The sequence below is a fragment of the Gouania willdenowi genome, chromosome 7, assembly GCF_900634775.1.
Source record: "Gouania willdenowi chromosome 7, fGouWil2.1, whole genome shotgun sequence".
Lineage (NCBI taxonomy): Eukaryota > Metazoa > Chordata > Actinopteri > Blenniiformes > Gobiesocidae > Gouania > Gouania willdenowi.
This window is the reverse complement of record NC_041050.1, coordinates 6,705,777-6,723,224: the sequence shown is the minus strand read 5'-3', so window position 1 is coordinate 6,723,224 and position 17,448 is coordinate 6,705,777. Positions and strand designations below refer to the sequence as shown.

The 17,448-nt window shown below is 37.2% G+C and overlaps 1 protein-coding gene across 2 annotated transcripts in view; it reads right to left on the bottom strand.

The window, feature by feature from the left end:
- Nucleotides 1-17,067, bottom strand: part of nup210 (nucleoporin 210) — a 40,305-nt gene extending 23,238 nt beyond the window's left edge. For both annotated transcript variants that reach the window (XM_028453547.1, XM_028453548.1), the window contains exons 1-16: nucleotides 16,512-17,067; nucleotides 13,715-13,854; nucleotides 11,984-12,115; nucleotides 10,450-10,546; nucleotides 10,120-10,270; nucleotides 9,257-9,389; nucleotides 7,919-8,077; nucleotides 7,582-7,650; nucleotides 7,382-7,488; nucleotides 7,159-7,299; nucleotides 5,676-5,813; nucleotides 5,450-5,605; nucleotides 4,065-4,263; nucleotides 2,358-2,503; nucleotides 1,305-1,523; nucleotides 403-576 (exon numbers count right to left, since the gene is read on the bottom strand). In XM_028453547.1, coding sequence (XP_028309348.1) covers nucleotides 403-576; nucleotides 1,305-1,523; nucleotides 2,358-2,503; nucleotides 4,065-4,263; nucleotides 5,450-5,605; nucleotides 5,676-5,813; nucleotides 7,159-7,299; nucleotides 7,382-7,488; nucleotides 7,582-7,650; nucleotides 7,919-8,077; nucleotides 9,257-9,389; nucleotides 10,120-10,270; nucleotides 10,450-10,546; nucleotides 11,984-12,115; nucleotides 13,715-13,854; nucleotides 16,512-16,690 — 2,340 coding nt within the window. In that variant the 5' untranslated portion in view covers nucleotides 16,691-17,067. The remainder of the gene's footprint in view (nucleotides 1-402; nucleotides 577-1,304; nucleotides 1,524-2,357; nucleotides 2,504-4,064; nucleotides 4,264-5,449; nucleotides 5,606-5,675; nucleotides 5,814-7,158; nucleotides 7,300-7,381; nucleotides 7,489-7,581; nucleotides 7,651-7,918; nucleotides 8,078-9,256; nucleotides 9,390-10,119; nucleotides 10,271-10,449; nucleotides 10,547-11,983; nucleotides 12,116-13,714; nucleotides 13,855-16,511) is intronic.
- Nucleotides 17,068-17,448: the final 381 nt, after the last annotated feature.

Sequence of the window (17,448 nt, the reverse complement as noted above, 5' to 3'; positions counted from 1 at the left end):
CACTTCCTTTGGATACTGCACTAATAATAATAATAATAATAAATAAAAGCATATTTAATAATCACCTCATTAAAGATATTCATGTTCAAAAGGGGTAAGAAGTAGTTAAAAATATTTCTTATCATGCCCACTTGTATTATCCATTTAACACCCCCCCCAAAAAAATAAAAAATTTTACTCAAGTAAAATACAGATACTCAATATAATACTACTTAAGTACAGTACTTAAGTATATTTACTTAATTTGTCCACACTGAAAATATGCATGTGCATTGAGACTTTAATCTCGTAGTGCTCCAATATTTTTTTATTTTAATGTGGCCCTAATGCGCCTTCGTACTAATCACTTTGTCAATGGATAATAAAAGAAGAAGAAAGAAAGGCTTATTATTGGCCTTTTACCATCAGTTTGTTCTGCTGCAGCAGTGGGCAGGTCACATCTAGCCTGGGGCTGGTGTACACAGGGATGACTGTGAAACGGGACGGAGGAGCACACACAAACTTGACAACTGCTGGTTCCACAGCAGGATAGGGATTGGTTAGACTGGGCCTGTTTCCCACCGTCACCTCCAGCACCTGATAACCAAGGTCAAACAGACAAAAGGACAAACCATGACCGAGATTTTTGCCCTTTATCTTGTACTTAGAACTACAATTGCATAAACAATACAGGTATAGGACAGACATGGGCAACTGGCGGTGGCCCCCGGTCTAATTTTAATAAAGTAATCGTACAAAAAGACAGAAAGACACAAAAAACACAGACAATACTCCAAAAACAAAAAACTACTAGAAAAATGAACAAAACGACAACGGTAATACACAAGATTATTCCAAATAACAGAAAACTAAAACAAAAATACATGACATGTCTCAAAAATAACAAAGTAAACAAAAAGATGTGAAAAACACAAAACATTACACGATAAACCCACATTACTAACAAAAACAAGCAAAGAAATACACAAAAATTACGCAAACATTATGCAAACTGTATTGTTTTAATGCCATAATTTGCCTTAACACGCATGTATTGTATAATTTTTTCTTTTTTAATTGAGAATAGGTTCAAACGGGAATCGATTTTGAATCGAATCCTGACCCTTAGAATCGGAATCGAATCGTGAGACACCCAAAGATTCACATCCCTACAAACAAACACATTTTTGTGGCCCCGCTATGATAAAAGTTGCCCAACTCTGGGATAGAATGACAACACGAGGCATAAGAAATAATATCTGGACACCTTGAATGATTTGTGGCATTAATAGGAAATTAAAACATAAAAAGAATACTGTTCCTACCTGCTCTGCCAGTTCCCTGCAGGTTGCTCTGACCCAGTGTTGATCATAGCTGTGAGATGACGGACTGGTCAGAGTTAGACTCAGGCTGTCCTCATTCTCAGCTCCTAAGTTACAAAAAAACTTTGAGGGCTCCAAAACCCACGGGCGAGGGCCACCTTCAAAGAGTAAGTCTTTAGATGATCCAAGTGTCACCACGGCGACAGCTGACGGATCGATCGCCTGCATCGAGCAAAGAGGCAGAGGGAAAAAATGATCCCATTGGAGCATGCAATCTATAAATATGGCTAAAAAGTCATTGCAAATTATTGATTATAACTTATTTTAAATTCATTTGTTAGAAAAAAAAAAGACTGAACTGGGCTCAGAACAAGCTGAGTCCAGCACAATAAAAATAAATATAGGTCAACATTTAGCTGCCAGAACCAAAAAGGAGACATTGAAGAAAAAGTCTTAACTTCACAACAAAATAAATAAAATACATCATGACTGTAGTAACAGCTAATAGACCAGTTCCCCTCTAAACTGAACACATTCAGTTTCCGTTTACTTTTATCCTACACAAGCGGTGAAGTCAGTTTCCTGTGTCTAACTAAAGCCCCAACAAGCCAAACCAGTCATTTTAGTGAAATGTACACAAAGGCAGTGAGGCAAGTTAGGACTGGAGTGCCAGAAACTGAGTATTAATACAAAAAAAGCTAAAAACTGCAAACACAAAGAATATATAATATCTCTATTTTTATATAGCGCTTTTCAAAAAACTCAAAGACACTTTACAATGAAAATACAACTGATAAAAATAAAGGAATACACGTAATAATGAATAAAGTTTTAAGAGCCATTGTAACATTAAAAGTCATATAATAAATAGTTTACACAGTTAAAATCAAGTTCAAATTGATAAGTTTTGAGGCGTAATGGGAAATTAAACCCGTAAGCAACCAAAATGTAATTTTAAATGACTATTAAGCATCTATGTAGATGTAGAGGAAAAAAAGTGCTGATCAATGATTCTGGATTGAATGAATGATGAATTAAGGATTGCAGTGCACTCACTCTGAGAGGTAGATAAGCAGCAATGGTGATTTTAGCACTGAGATGAATGTTGCCATGAGTGTAGCTGACGGTAAGCACCGTGTACCCAGGGCTCAAGGCTTTGGCCCGGACTGCACTGCAGTGGTCCTGGCCTGGAGCCAGTCTCCCTGGATCGGAGCAGACCAAGGACAAGGTCAGAGGTCAAAGCCAAGGATCGTTTCACTTACAAACAAAACATGAATGACTGACTCTTCCCAAACGTAAATCTTCCTATTCTTAAAGCTGCTGGAGACAATATTTCTTAACAGATAAAGACAGAGTGTAGGCCTCATAGAAAAAATAAATAAATAAAATTGTTTTGCTCTAGACAGTCTCTTGACATTGGCAGAAACATTTCATGCATTGCATTGTGGGATGTGGAGTCCCATAAGCCAGTGGTTCTCAACCTTTCCCCCCACTGTACCTGAAGAACATATGAACATTGAAGAACAATCGTGTGGAGACAGGACCATCTATAAGGGGGAATAAAGGGGAGATATTTTTGGGGTCCATTCATAAAGTCAGCAAAATTATGATCCATTGTTCTATGAATCTGTGATAACCATATTAATTTATTTATCTGAATATTATCCACTGTTATCAAGGAAGTTTATTGTTGTTTGCGCCATCATCTTAAAAATGTAAATGCTTGTTTTAATCAGAAACTCAAAATCAAAAAAATGGGTTGAAAATGACCAAAAATTGTGGAAAATGTAGAGAAATGGGATTTTAAAAACCACAGAAATTGGTAAAAAAAAAAAAAAAAAAAAAAAAAAAAGTTGGAAATTAGAGTGGCCAAAAAGTGACTGAAAAAGTGGTAAAAAGTGTCAATGTTGGAACAATTAAACATAAATGTGGTTGAATTGGCAAAAATAAGCATGAAATATGGTGAAAAGAGGTTAAAAGTGACAATAATGGGTCAACATATGCGACATTGGGTGGGAAAAACTGGTGGAAAGTTTATCAGTGCCGGAAATATCATGAAAGTGGAAAGAATGTGCAGAAAAGTCAATGAAATGTTATAGAAAAGTGGCCGAAATGGGAGTTATGTAGCAAAAATGCATTAAAAGGAGCAAACATTAGGTAAGAAAAAGTGATGAAAATATGTTACAATATGGCAAGTTTGGTGCAGTTGCAGAAAAAAGGGTAAATATATTCAATATTGATCAATGAGGCCTACACTATGCCTTTATCTATTTATAAATGATCATCTCCAGCAGCTTCAACCACATTGGGGTTCAGTCCGTGACTCCTGAAAAAGCACAAAGTCTCCTTAATAAGAAAACAGAGACAGAGAAACTTTCACATATATAACAGCAGTAACGACGAGCTAAAAGAATTATATTCGATGGAGTGCCGATACTGTTTACTGAGCAATTTAGATCGTCCACCAGTTTTGCCTCTAAGAAAAACCCTTTCATTTTACTTTTTTCTTTTCCAATAGTAAACTTACTGACAGGACAACTGAATATAATTGACTCCATAACTTTAACTTAGCTAAAGATTATCATTAACTTTAGTAAAATATAGAGCAAATCTCTTTTTTTAAATGATTTAAATTGATTGGTGACAGATTCTAGGGTATGTGGGTAAAATGTATTAAAATTCACATCAATATTCTGTTCTGCATTTATTATTTTAGGCAGTTTTTTAGCCACTGCTAATCACAATAAAATTACTGAGACTCACCGTCAAGCATTTCAAAGACGCCGTGGTTTTCCTCCTCAACCAGCAGGTCAAAGTGTGAGCAGTCACTCAACATGACACGCTCATTCCCAGCCTCCTCCAGCAGGCCAAAAATCCTGAGCGGCAGATCCAAAGCCATTCCCAGTCGAGCTTCAACAGGGCAAGGCGCAAAGTCCATGGCAACGGGCTCAACAACGTAGACCTATAGTGAAAACCAATAAAAGTGTTCAAGTGAGGGGTCACAGGAGGATTTGGGAGATTTCAAGTATTAGAAGAAAAAAAAAAAGACGCAGTTAAGAAAACACCCTCTTAATTTTTTTTACTTTAAGTGAACCATAAAAAGCACACTTGGTCGTATGACAGGACCAACGTGTGATTTATGACATGTTCATTACTAACAAATTACAGTGTAAAAATGATCGGGTGTTGACAAATTCAATCGTCATTAGTATGTTACGCCCTCCTGTTTGGGAGGCCTCGCCCACTGAGGTCAAACAAGTAAAAAAAAACTTTTCCAAGATTTAAATTGCCATCCTCACATCTGAGGTGGAGCAAAACAAATATGTGATTTTGAAGAGAGTGAAAAGTAAACGTAAGGAGCTCATGTGAACACTCTGAAGAGAATCAGCTACCGAGCAGGTAACGTCTGCCCCCCAGTGAGCGCTGAGAACAACTTCACAACAGAAATTAACTATTGAAACCCTTAACAAAAGCCGTAAAATTTCTAAACATTGTCCCTTCTGTGTTTATTATTCCTTCAGCCAATTTCACCTACACTTCATCACATTACTGATTAAATACTGCAGAGCATTTGTAAAACTTTACATTTAAAAGCATGAACGAGGTCCTGTTTCCTTCATGCAGCCCCCAGTGATGTGCTGTATGGCGCTGCATCCTGTGTGCGCGCGCGTGCACTGGGTGAACCTATGCGCTCTTGCTCCGATGGTAGCAGAGTTTACCAGCAGGGTTATACAGTATTCGATAAAAGCAAAACAAAAAAAGTTGTATCAGTCATACTGTTTTTGTAAATTAATTTTAATAATCTGTTCTGAATGTGTTTGCTTATGCTTAAATGACAGCTGAGGTTTGTTTAATAATTATTTTCCGACTCAGTCAGATTTTGCTGCTGCACCACAAAACCACACACTCAGGATTTGCATACAGAAGGTGAGATCTGATCGTAGCGTACGCTCACGTCAGAATTTATAAATACCAAAGCTTGCGGGAATTTGGTTGAACGCACATTCAGATCTGAAAGTCAGATTTTAACAGGAGGATCCTAAATGGGGGTATAGAAAAGGAACTCCATCACTGTGTAAATGGTAGTACATAGTATTAAAGTAGTTACATAATTCTGCCTGTGTATGATGACATTGTTATCTGCTCACCTTCATTTGTCCAAAGTGCAGCGGGTTACGTAGATCATAAGCGTGAACTAAGCTGACGCCAATGTCACTGACTGTCGTCATCACTCCTTTCACGGTCACCGTGGCGACAGCAGTATTAGAGGAAGTCCAGCTGAAATTCCCACTTCCTCCTTTAGCCTGCCATGAACATCAGAAAAAAAACTACATGTCAGAATCAAGACTTTAACACTTGAAACCGGAAAACTACCTTTATCATGTATTGATAAGCTCCAACTTTGGGCTGCCATGGAAACGTGAGAATACTGGGACTGAGAACGATGGGCTTATAGATTTCCACATCCTGTTCATTGTACACTGGGTGGACGAGTGCGTGAACGTTTCCACTCTGAAACAAAACAGAGCACAGAGAATTATCTCTCCACTGAAATAGAGGGAGAAAAGTCCATCAGGTTGTTATATATCATTCCATGTCATTTCACAAATGGTCCACGCACTTCAGTCTAAAAAAATTCTGAAATTTTTACCAATTGTTCCTTAATTATTCAATAGGCACACTATTTATTTTTTTTGTTTGATCGGATTGACACTTTTTAAGATATGGCCAATTTAGTGAGGCAAATGTAGGTAGCCAAAAAAAGAGAAAACATTTTTTATATTTTCTATGTTACTAGTGAAAAACTAATAAACAAGAAATGATTGTAAGACACAGAGGCAAGTTGCAATGGCCTCAGAGTGGTGAAATAACCCCAAAGTTGGGGTCCAAAATAAAAAAAAGTCGCATAAAAAAATTGTTTTATAACCCAACAAATAGTAAGCTTAAATTAAAACAGATCAAATGTTCTTCCCACATGCAGTTATAGGCCAATGAAAATGGTTAATGGTTTCAGGGTTCAAGAGACTGTCACCCAAGAACCAAGACAGATATGTGACTAATCTTTAATGATTTGAACAGTCTATGTACATAGCTCAAAGCTGATCAAATTACAGCGAGCTGAGGCATATGCAAAGTCGTTTATTGAAGGACCAAACATGTTCTAGACCCAAACCCCAACAAACTTTTTTTCAATGTTAAGAGGCTGACATGTCCACCAGATAGGGCGACCATGGCTCAGGTGGTAGTGGGTCGTCTTCTGATCGAGAGGTTGGGGGTTCGATCCCAGTACCTGACTATGTGTCGAAGTGTCCTTGGGCAAGACACTGAACCCTAAGTTGCTCCCAGTGGTCGACTAGCGCCTTGCATGGCAGTCCTGTCCCATTGGTGTGTGAATGTGAGAGTGATTGGGTGAATGAGCTGATGTGTAAAGCGCTTTGAGACTGCTTCAATGTGGTGATAAAGCGCTATATAAAATCAAGTCCATTTACAGCAGATCTTCATATATATATATATATATATATATATATATATTCTGAGAGAGTAGGTGGAACTGCATTACTATACCAAATTCAAGTTTCACATGTGATGTAGTTTTTGAGATATAGGAAGCTGAAAATGGAAGAAAAAAAAAAAAGACAAGTGAAAACTGACACATACCCCCCTCACTAAATTGGCCATATCCTAAAAAGTATTTATACAATCAAAAAAAAATGTAGTGTGACAATTGAATAATTAAGGAACCATTGGTAACAACGTCAATTTTTTTTTAGACGGAAGTGTGTGGGATGTTGTGATTTTTTTTTTTAAATGACATGACGATATAGTGTATACTGTATGTGTGAGAAAAAAAACTCACTTCATCAACAACAGCGTTTAGGGTTGCATGAATGAGCGTCAGGCCTTCTCTGAGAGCTCGGACATGATGATAGGATCCGTTTACAGATGATTTTAAGACTTCAAAATAATCCACAGGGAATTCAGTACTAATACGGACGTTCTGCAGAAATCAAAGAAGCTTTTTTTGCACTTCTTGCATGTGATTTATTACTTCCACATTGATTTTAGTGGTGGATACTTACATCTGAGAGGTAAATTTTGTTGCCGACTTTATCAAACACGTCAATAACGAGATGATATTCTCTGCCTGCTTCCAGCACCCAACTGTCTCCAGGAGAAATTTTGAAACCTATACACATCAAAAGGTAAAACAGTTGTGAATTAACGAAGGTTAATCAAAAAATGGTAACTTTTCTGTCATTATTAATAGTCGGGAGCAAACCGAGGTATCCAGGTTCAACAACAAACAAGGTGCTGTTGGGTAGTCGAGATACTCCTTGCATCCGAAGGCCTAAACAGATTCTGTTAAGGAAAATGAAGTCATGGACACTCATTGATGATGACAAGACTCAACTCCCCAAAGCTTATTTATCCAATTACCACTTCAAGTTTTAACGAAGCTGCTGCCTCACTGACATAAGATCTGATGCAAAAACACATTAATTACTTTTCTGTATTCATTAATGCCATCTGCTCATGGCTTGGTGGCATAGATGTGTTATGGAAGGGAGAATTGGTTAAGACATTTAATTAACTGCTAAACAGCAGGTGCAGGATACTTTTATGATCCAACACCACATTAATGTGTCCAAGTTGAACTGCTGTCACTGTGGATGTGCTTTGATCCAGACTGGCCACAGCCACGTCTGCATTTCCCTCAGGGACGACCGCACTGTTGCGTAGATGGAGCTCATACTGATCACACGGCATGAGGAGCTCTGGACAAGCACAACAAAAAGGAAAAAGAAATCATTTAACTAATGCTCAACGACATAACTTACATTTTTAAATATGAATGCGTTTGTCATCCAAAAGTTATTCTCTCAAATAAATTGGCATAAAATTGTTGCTTGAAAGTTTGTTTTTGACTCAAACAATAACAAAAGGATTGTTGACTTGAACTCCAGAAAGGTTTTGCGCATTGCATTGTGGGATTTGGAGTTCCATTGAAGAATGCAAAGATTACGCTGAAGCGGAAAAGTTTCCTTAAAGGAATTCTCCACTGTTTTAAACGCATTATTCTGCACCATATTCGTTTCATTAACTTCTAAAAAAGGGATTAATTTACCATTTCAGAGCCTTTGTTCCACCATCTTGTAATCACGTGATTGATGACATCACACAGCCCCATTTACAGGTACCTGTAAACATTCCATTGTTTCCTATTGGAGTATTTGTGAAGCTTTTGGTTGCTCTAAACAATCAGGAAAAGTTAAAGATGCAGATGTAATGCTCTTTTGTTTACGGAAACAGTTATGACCCAAAAAAAATCTGTGACTGTGACTCTCCGAAGGGGCCTTAACTCACCCTTAAAAAGTGCATAACCAATGCTTTAGTGGCTGAAGTTATCGAGTAAATCATGAACTGTTGTGACCATTTTTAAAAGTTAATAAATCAAATATGGTGCAAAATATTGTGTTTTGTTATGCATAGATCTCCTAATAAGTACATTTTAAAGGTTTTAGGCCACATTTGTAAAAACAGTGAAAGATCCCTTTAAGAAGTGTCTTAAATTCATTTTTACTGTAGTATTATTGTGTTCCGCCACTGGACAAAAACATTGATTCACTTGAGGTTATTTTTGTCCAGGCTGTTCGTCGTGATATGACATCACGCCTACTTCAGCAGAATTCGGGTCATTCCGTGAAATTAACGATGTCTACATCACCATTGTTTTGTCAACAGCTTTCAAAACAGCAGAAATTTCTCTTTGACAGTGTTTTTGGGGGGGCACACTGGAATCAGTCGTGGATGACGTTGACTTTTGGATGACATACAGCTTTAATTTAAATAGATTCTTGTTCGATACAGAAATACTTGGCCGATAAAGCTTGTTATTGTAAACTACTGCATTGGTGAAATGTAAATTACAGTCTGAAATTACTAATGTTTCATACCTGTGATCTTGCCCTGCCTTATTTTCAGAACTCTGTAACGGATTGAAGTTCCCGCCAATAGGTAGACGTCATGTGCAGGACTCAGCAGGATGTTCTCTAAGATCAAAAGCCTCACCTCTGCAGCACCCACATCCTGTAGCAAGAAGAAAACCAGTTTCAGTTAGCAGTCAGTTATCTTCTGACATTAGACACTTGTTAAAACTGTCTTGTGGGCAGAAAACAATCACGACTGTTTTATCAAATGGTGAAAAGGTTTGAGATTTTGAACTGTAAATACTATCACCGTGTGAAAAGGAGCGCATGGGAGATTTATTTACACATTTTATGTTGCACTAGATTTGTTCAGATCGTTAAATGAAAACGACTGTTCTGCTCCGGCATAAATAAATAGAAAACCCTGCATGTATGACTTTTATTTTGTTCCTACAGTAACACCAGCAGAGAGTGGTTTGAACCAAAAAAAATCATTTCACAATGATGCATTTTGTCTTCCTTCCTGTTTTATTCAAAAAAAGACTCCTCCTTTAACTGCCAGTGGAATCATAACTCTGATTATGATAACTCATTATGTTTGCCACCAGGAGAAAAAAAAAAAGATCCTCAAATCCCATGGAATAGACACTATCACAGACCACATTTAGCATTGTCTCCTTTCCCTGATCACAGCAGATCATTTGCTCATAGTGATCAATTGGGTGAGCGAGATTTAAAAAAAAAAGATCAAAACCTAAAGCTATAAAGAACTAAGAAAACTTTGGCCGTGGCAATAATTTTGCAACATGTTCTTTTAATTTGGGTTTTCTTAAAATTGACTAGTCTAAAAATGTATAATGTAGCTGAAATGTATCCTCTATAGCACTTACCTTATACAGCGACTCATGTATTTTAGCCTTTAGCTTAGCATGTCCTGTTTTCAGTCCTGACACCAAAATGAAATCACCCTGTTTTCCAAGACGCTCCATTTCCGTGATGTATCCAGGAGGAGTGTAGGTGGACTCAGAGAACTTAAGCACTCTGGAGGCAAGTAAAGAAAAAAACAACTCTAATTCAGTCGAAGTACAAATCCATGTGCACATTATGTGGTTTAATCATTAGTTCAGAAAGCATAGCTCTTTTTTTAACAATTAAAACTACTGTAAATAAATTAACATATTTGCCAGAAAAAGAGTAAGATCAAATAAAGAAAGACTTACCGTAACGAACTGTGAGAGTCAGAAAATCCATTGACGTCGACATCATTCACGAGGGTCCAGTCAAACAGTAAACCTGCCAAAGTGCTGAAGGTGTTTCCTGTGGTGTGAAAGGAAAGTATTATAACTAAAACTGGACCTTTTTTTTTTTATGAATCAAATCAGAAGCTCTCTTTTACAAACTTGACCTGACAATGATACATAGGCAATAATTATAAATAAAAGAGAACACTTGCACAGATGTGGTAGACGGCTCAGATTTTCTGTTTCAAAGTTTCCCAAATTCTGTTTCTGGATATACCCATGTCTGCGTTACGTTACACTTATCAATTTCATTATCTTTCCCTGTTTGAATGACTTTACTGGCTGTTAAACATCCTGAAAATAAACCAAACATGCTAAATAGCGTTAATAGAGTGAACTACTATTATTAACTTTACATTTTATATTCTCAGTGTTGTATTTGTAGTTTTATAGAAAGAAACCAATGTTGAGGTGTCCCTAAAGCAAAAAATTAAATTGCATCAGTCAGTGCTTTTTGTCACAAACTGGCAATTTTTGTGAAACTTGCTGCTGATTACGAAAGAACAAAACAAGCTATAAACATTTCTTTTTTATGAAAGTAGAGAGTTTAATCTTTCAGATTCTGGTTTCAGATTATGGTAGTACACAATATTCTGTGGGAAAAATCGGTGAAAATAATCTAAAACGCCGGGCAATATGGAGTTGGCTGCTCTGAAAATTTCTGGCAGTGAATGAGTTAATTATCACCATCCAGCAAATCACCATCCTGTTTTATTACACCAAAACTAAACTTGTCTTTGTATCAGTGCTAAACTTAATCATCACGCGGTCTGTTACATGTAGCAAGAGATTTTTGACAGAATTAGACTATTGTTACACTTTCAGTCACTCTGCAAACCTGAACCCTTTCTACAAGTTTATTTTAAACTGTCAGGAGGAAAAATTCTACAACAGCCAAATATTGAATAGGTGACAAACTTAAATGCATTCCTTAATCTTAGGTCATACTAATTCAATTTTGCAATGGCTGTTGAAAATGGAATTACACAGAAACAAACGGATAAATATTTCATTCAAGAATGCACAGGGGCATCACGCAATTTACCCCATCTGAAAAATACAAAATGATTTTTCAAGCCACAGTAAACAAGAAAATAACAAAAACCAGAGTGCCTCGAGCTGTCATAAGAAAGAATCAGGTTGTAGCTACAGCTCATTAAACTAAGCGTGCCACTCCTAAATGGAACCAGTGGAAAAGAACAAACATTGACTCCACACAATGGAAGCCTGAAGGGAGAAAATTGCTGCCTGAAACCAACTCAATCATTTTTTTGGATACGTTTTTAAGGCGACAACGGATACAGTTACTGTAGTTTCTCATTAAAGGGCTAGTTAATGGCGTACATTTTTGTGAATTTCTGCTGATGATCCTAAAAAGCTACTTTGCTTATCACTAGTAATAAACAACATCATTTGAAAATAAAAGAAAAGGCTTTACGCCGTTGAAGGTCACCTTCAGAGTCCAGTGCATGGATTTTCAGAGCCAACGGGGAGTCCTCCAGATGCAGCTCTCGAGTGGTGGATACAATATGGATATTAGTGATGATGTCGACGATTGCATCACAACGTAGTACCTGACCTGTAACTGCAAGGCAAAGTCACCAAGTGCCATGAGATGAATACGGTGTGCACAATAAATGAAATTTAACCATCAGTACATACCCTATACCAGTGGTTCTCAAACATTTTAAGTGTTTGATCAATTATTAGACATTTCAGGCGACACCAAGGCTGAAAAAAACTTCCCAACACAATGCCTACCATACTGGACTTCAATCAAGCAGATGATTTACTTTTTTTTTCCCAGTAAAAAAAAAGCCAATAGTTGTAAATTCAACACAGAAACATGTGGGATGGTAAATGACACAGAATGACAGCTTTCAGTCATGTTTTATCTGCTGATCACAAACCTTTATTCATCAGTGATTTTCTGGGTTTGTTAACCAGCAAGAGATTATATCAAATCGAGCTTCAGTATTCCTACAAAAACCATGCATGGTGCATCACAGACTGAGCACACTTTGAATGTAGTTTGCTGGTTGGATTTATTTGATTACAAAGCAGAAACGCATCTACATCTCCATATATTATAATTAGCTAACATTATCTCACAATGGCAGAAAAGGAAGCTGGAGGGAGGTCAGATTGGTACTGTGCAGAACAAATACAATGACCTGATATGACTGCTACAGATTGGAGGTTCTCAACATGTTTGGTCACAATTCCAAACTGGGCAAGTAATACCAAATCTTGTCCATTTAAATTCAGGTTCAAATTGCATTGTGTTTTTGTCAATGAAGTTGAGAAACAGAAGATGTTTTCTAAATACGAGTTACAGTGTGATATTAATGATGTCCGTACCATTTAAGGACCACTGTATAGAAAGAGATACAGTATATTGCAGATCAGATATATTGAACATGAAACCATTTAAACAGTACACAATTTTCATAAATCTGACACACATGAGAAAACCAGGAACAAGTCGGTACGAGAAAAACTGAGAAAAAGCACAAAAACCTTCATTTACTGAGAAAACATTGATTCTTTTTTTTTTTTTCAAAATATTTGCTAGTTGAAGTCATAAAGAAAGCACTCCATGCTAAAAATAACAGTGTTGAAGGTTTGAAAATGATAAACGGTGTTTGAAAAAAGCTTGGTTTAATTCCGAGAGGCTTTCTTGTTCTCATTGGCTATCCACATTCTCTTGTTACTGTTTTCGGCCAATAAACTGCAATGAAGTAAAACACTTGGCTACATAACCATCTATTCTGATTATGAGTCCTACTAATGCCGTTTTTGACGAGTGTATGCACAACCAGCTGTTTCAAACACACACCTGAGCTGCTCAGTCACTTTCTTGTACTCCTCACCTCTTCTGACCACTGAAATAATCCATTTAAAGCAATATTCCACTGGTTTTTCTGAACGCTGCGTTGCATTGATTAACAAACAATACGACAACTCATCCGATAAAGGTGATACAAGCGGAATTCAGCTGCTGAAAGTTAAACTGCTTCTAAACGCTCGGGGTGCTCTTCGCTTCAACTCTAGTCAAAAGGTAAGGTTATTAACTGTGGTAGTGAATTGCATTAAAATGGTTAAAACACGTATTGACTTGATTTTCTGATCTGGTATAGCAGGGGTTGGGGGAGGGGGGGGTCTTTGTTTGCTTGCTGCTTACCAACATCCTCTGCTAAAATGATGCTGGTCAACCTTGACTGATGGGTGGACAAAGCCTGGAGAACAGCTTTCTGGGAGCAGCCTCTGCTCTGGTCCTCGTCTACAGCCTGGATGCTCGCAACCTCGGGTCTTGTTGAAGACCTGATAATAAATTTTAAAAAATAATGGGAAAACTTTACTTGAGTTGACATACTTTTCAACAACAATGCATGTTCACAAATCTGAAGTCATGTTGAAATAACCAGTCTGTTTTGGCAAAGAATGTGGTCTTGCGTAACTTTTCTAAATTGCATGTAAAAGTCAGAGATAACATTTCTGTTTAATTGTGGTTTTGTTATCAGATAACAATGAATAAAAAAACTTGTATTTTTAAAGGAGTTCAGTCATGTTACTGAAATCATTAAAACCCGAATGAAAGGTAAACAAACTGAGTGTGTCTGATTGACATGAGTCATGTAAACAGTCTAATATACTCTGATCGAGGTTATTTAACAGCTCATATGTTGGAGTACAGCTAAAATTTTTGCATAAACCTTGCAACAAAAAAAGCTGCCTAAGGCACATGTGTCAACTCCAGCCCAGACATGCAAAACCCAGCCTACTGTAGCATTTACACTGGCCTGCAGCATGACTTTTTGTACAAGGAAACCACACAATCACAATGAAAAATCCCAGAATGACAGAAACGCACATATAACTTACAACCACACAAAATGACAACAAAAAAAATTAAAAAAAATGACAGAAACATACACAAAATGCCCCCAAAGACGCACAAAATGACAACAACACACAAAATGTCTGCTGTCAGTCTGCCCCAAGGCAGCTGTGGCTACAATAGTAACTTACTACCACTAAGTGTTGAGTGAAAGAATAATGGCACGTACAGCGCTTTGAGTGACCAAAATATGGCCCTTTATAAATCCAATGCATTATTTTTATTAAAAATGACTGGAAAAACACACACAAGGTAATGACGAAAATTGCCTAAATGACAGAGATGCACACATAATGACCAAAAACAGACAAAATGAGAACGGAAATTTACAAAATAACAGAAACATACATATTAACTCAAAATAGCTACAAAAAAATCCCCAAAATGACAGAAAAATACACAAAATGAAAACATAATTTTCAGTTGCCAATCCCAAATCCTGTAGTTTTTTCTTTTGCAGTCCAATTTTATATTCATCTACCTGTGGATGTTAACATGGAGAAAGCCAATTGTGCAGAGAGGACAAAAAACATCAGGAAATGGTCCGCGCTTCAGCTGACTCAGCATCACGTGAACTTTCTTCTGAAGTTATTGATTGATTATTGAAGTTATTTTGAGACGCAATGGCCTCTTTCAATGGCAAAATTAAAAAACAACAACAGTTTGTAGTTCTAACTCCCTCTCTCTCTCTCAGCAAGCTGCAGATGTATGCTAGCCCATATTACAGTGCTAAATATATACATACTTCCTATGGGCACTGCACTAGTTATTCTAAATACTGACGCAAGATAATGCAACCGCACTTTAAAAACACTATTGAATCACTCGACTTTTTGATGTCCAAGCCTGATTTTATAGTAATAATTAGGGATGTCCCGATACAACTTTTTCATTTCCGATATGATACCTATTTTGCAGCCTTGCATATCGGCCGACACCAATATTGATTCGATATCAGCATGAATCATACATACTTTTCATTGGTCGACCAGCAACGGTTTCAATAGCGGTTAAAAAAAAATAAAAAAAAAATTGCAATGCACTTACATAGATGATTAGGATTAAATATCAAATACAATTTATTTAATGCCAAAACATGATTCTATGTCCAGCAACAGCTGTGTAAGTAAATGTGTGCTAAATGAGTGTTGTGCTTCAACTGTCCACAGAGCAGAGAAGGAACGAATTAAGACATGCTTGAAGCATCCATGATTGAATCAATCCTTTTTCTGCACAAGAACATTGAGTATCCTTATATTTGAAACATGGATTATGTAAATAGATCCACTGCTGTCTCTGGCGATGCGGGGCGCACTGTGCACCTGTGTTTGACGTGTGTTTATTTCCCCATGAGCTGATCTGATGTTGACATCAACAGTCGTTTATTAATAAAAGCAGGCTTTCCACTAAAATACACGTAAATATGTCGTTTGTATGAGGAAAGAATAGATTTTAATTGTCGTTTCAGGTCGGCACGGATATAAATACCTAATGTCTGTCAGACCTGTAGGTTTCACTTTTTCTTTGCCGTGTTCTGGTCAAAGTTTGAATAAGGTTCATATAATAAATGGTCTGTGGGTTCAAAACAAATTGGCACCACAAAACTAAATATTTCTCTCTTTTTCGTTCTCCTCTGCACCTGCTCATTCATTCTCTGTTTTATTTTTTTTTTTTGGTTGTCTAATCGCTGTGAGTGCTATAGCCTTGGTCGACAAACCATTTCCTTGGTTGACTTCAGCCCTTGAAATTTGAATCCGATATCCGATTTCAGGCTGATATCAGACCGATATCCGATAGGGACACCCCTAATAATATTAACTTTAATTTAACAGATAAAAACAATAATACAATCTTACATAATGACTGCCTTCTACAAACATGCTTCCATTGTATAGCCACTGCAGAGTGTATTGACATGTGGCTTCACATGCTTTTAGCGTGAAACATTGTAACATGACTCCTTTACAAAGTTAAGTTCACGCAGTATGACCCCCTCCCCCTTCACCCAGTATCCCCCTCCACCCTTCACCCAGTATGAACCCCCAGCCCGTTATTACCAAGTCTGAAGTGGTCCACTCACCATCTGTAGCAGCCCTCCGTGGCTTCCAGGGTGAAGTTAATCCTCGTACTTCGAGTAAGTGGTAACAACACTTTAGGAATATTGAGCTTAGAAGAACCATTCACCTGGATAACGGTTAATAATAATACTACTACTGCTAGTCTCATCATTACCGCCCTCATTTCCAACTTATATGCCATCCATTGATGGAGAAACCAAAGTGCAATGAATGGACTCGAAGTTTCCACACTATCTAAACTTCCTCCGTCACATTTAAATCACAGTTTAGTAGCATTAGCTCTCAGTAAAGTGGAGGTCAGTGTTAGCTTCTTTCATCGGTCGCACCACCACGCGCAGTCTTCCTGTTCAGTTTAGTGTCAGTACCTGTGGTTAACGGAGAACAGACACATGATGGACAAACACAAAGTAGCGCTATTTCACCGAAAAAAACATTTAAAATAAAGCACGGCTACTTTCGGAAATGTCCAGCACAATACAGAACTTCACAGTGTGCAGTAGTAGCATAAAACACGCATGTTTCTTACAATACCCGCCATTAACAATATTTGGACAACCGGTGGGCATGCCGGGAGTTAATTACGTCACTGACCAGGGGGCGGAGTCAATGAGCTCTTAAAGCGAGACGAGCCTGAGTCTCTTTTACATTAAAACCCATCGGAATGAACTGATTTGAATTTGAACAAATTGACCACATTGGTATTATTCTGTATACTATGGAGGTAGATTTGCGTCATTTTTATTTAATAATAATAAAAAAATTCAATTAAAAGAATCACTTAAATAAAAATAACGACTTTTCAATCAAAGAAAAATATTGTTAAAATGCAAAACAAATATGTGAGACCCAAATATTTGCATTTGAACACTTTTTTCTTAGATTGAAGGTTTTTTCGATTGAAGTAAACTTTCTTCGATTGAAAAGGTTTTTTGATTGAAA